We start from the raw sequence: 1,360 nt of genomic DNA on the forward strand, positions 1-1,360 counted from the left end.
ACCTGTAGACAAACACAGAAAAACGCACAAAACATCCATGCCCTGAGTGGGATTCGAACCCACGATCCCGGCTTCCGAGCGAGCGAAGACAGTGCATGCCTTAGACCGCTTGGCTACCGTGACCGGCTCATCCCAATTATATAGCAACATACATTTTAATGAGACAATTGTATCTATGCAGAAAGAAGCAATTAGAAGTGGATATGCAGAATTCCAGATATATTTCTCAAGCAAATCTATTCTCTATTGAATGAGTAACTGTCTCTACATTTAAGATTGATTTAGGTACCTGGCCTTCTCTTCTTCCATTTCAAGCTCATGCATGTGCTGCAACTGTTGCAGTTCCTCTTCTCGGTGTCGTCGGCGTTCCTCTAACATATCATTCACTGTTCGACGGTACTCCAGAATTTTAAGGCGACGTTTCTCTGCTGTCAGCTGCTCCAAACGCTCACTTTCAGCAAATTCCTTCATCAACTGTGAGAAACAAATAATAAAATTGTAAAATAATAAATACACAAATAAACATGTAGACCCACACATGCGAACTAGTCACCCTTCTTCTTTGGGTTATCAATGGTAAATATTGTGGCATATATATCGTTGCTAGGCAATGACTCTGTAAACAGTGGCCTTTGTTAGGTTATGCCTTCAACAACATAAGAACGGTTTTTTTCTGTGTGGTCTGTGCCACGACCGTTGATATCCAATGGCGTGGTAAACACACCTCTTCAACAATTGAGGGGCTATGTTTTCTGCATGGTCTATGCTGTGGAGTTATCTTGAAGACAACTGGTGCTACAGTTCAGATGAGTGAAGTGACATGAAGCAGCTGGTGGGTGAGTTAGAGATTTCAGTTGTCAGTCGGAAGTCAGCCTGTGAAAACTAGGAGGTTGATGTGAAATGGCTGTCAGCCTGGGAACCAGTTCAGTTGACAGTTGACAGGAGTTCTGTATGGGACTTGACTATGGAAGCAGAGGAACAGCCACTGTTAACAGCCTTAATCAAGCAACGGCTAGTGATGACTGTAACAGACTGAGAAGACACAGTGTGTCATGTTGTGATTTGTGAAGTGTAGTAATGAGTTGTATAAGTGTGCAATAAATCCTCTCGTCAGTCCAAAACCCATTTACAGTCATGCACTGATACATATGACAATATTGTACATACAACCTCTTTATTACAACTGTCACAACACAACTAATATCAAGATCAGTGCCTAGTTTCGGCTATTAATAGCCATCATCAGGCAAATACATGGGTAACACATTGTGACATGTTGAGCTATGGATCACCCCTACCTCCCCAGCGGTACGTGGCGGTAACGTAACGCTCGCGTTACTACGGTAATAGGCGAGTTCCC

General features: G+C 42.9%; 1 protein-coding gene across 5 annotated transcripts in view; it reads right to left on the minus strand.

Annotated features, from left to right (window-relative positions):
• The window catches only part of LOC111869273 (meiosis-specific nuclear structural protein 1), a 49,115-nt gene that overhangs the window by 9,444 nt on the left and 38,311 nt on the right, over nt 1-1,360 (minus strand). For all 5 annotated transcript variants that reach the window (XM_023862674.2, XM_023861861.2, XM_033754325.1 and 2 more), the window contains one exon: nt 290-474. In XM_023862674.2, coding sequence (XP_023718442.1) covers nt 290-474 — 185 coding nt within the window. The remainder of the gene's footprint in view (nt 1-289; nt 475-1,360) is intronic.

Source organism: Cryptotermes secundus, unplaced genomic scaffold (assembly GCF_002891405.2).
Source record: "Cryptotermes secundus unplaced genomic scaffold, Csec_1.0 scaffold133, whole genome shotgun sequence".
Taxonomy (NCBI): Eukaryota; Metazoa; Arthropoda; class Insecta; order Blattodea; family Kalotermitidae; genus Cryptotermes; species Cryptotermes secundus.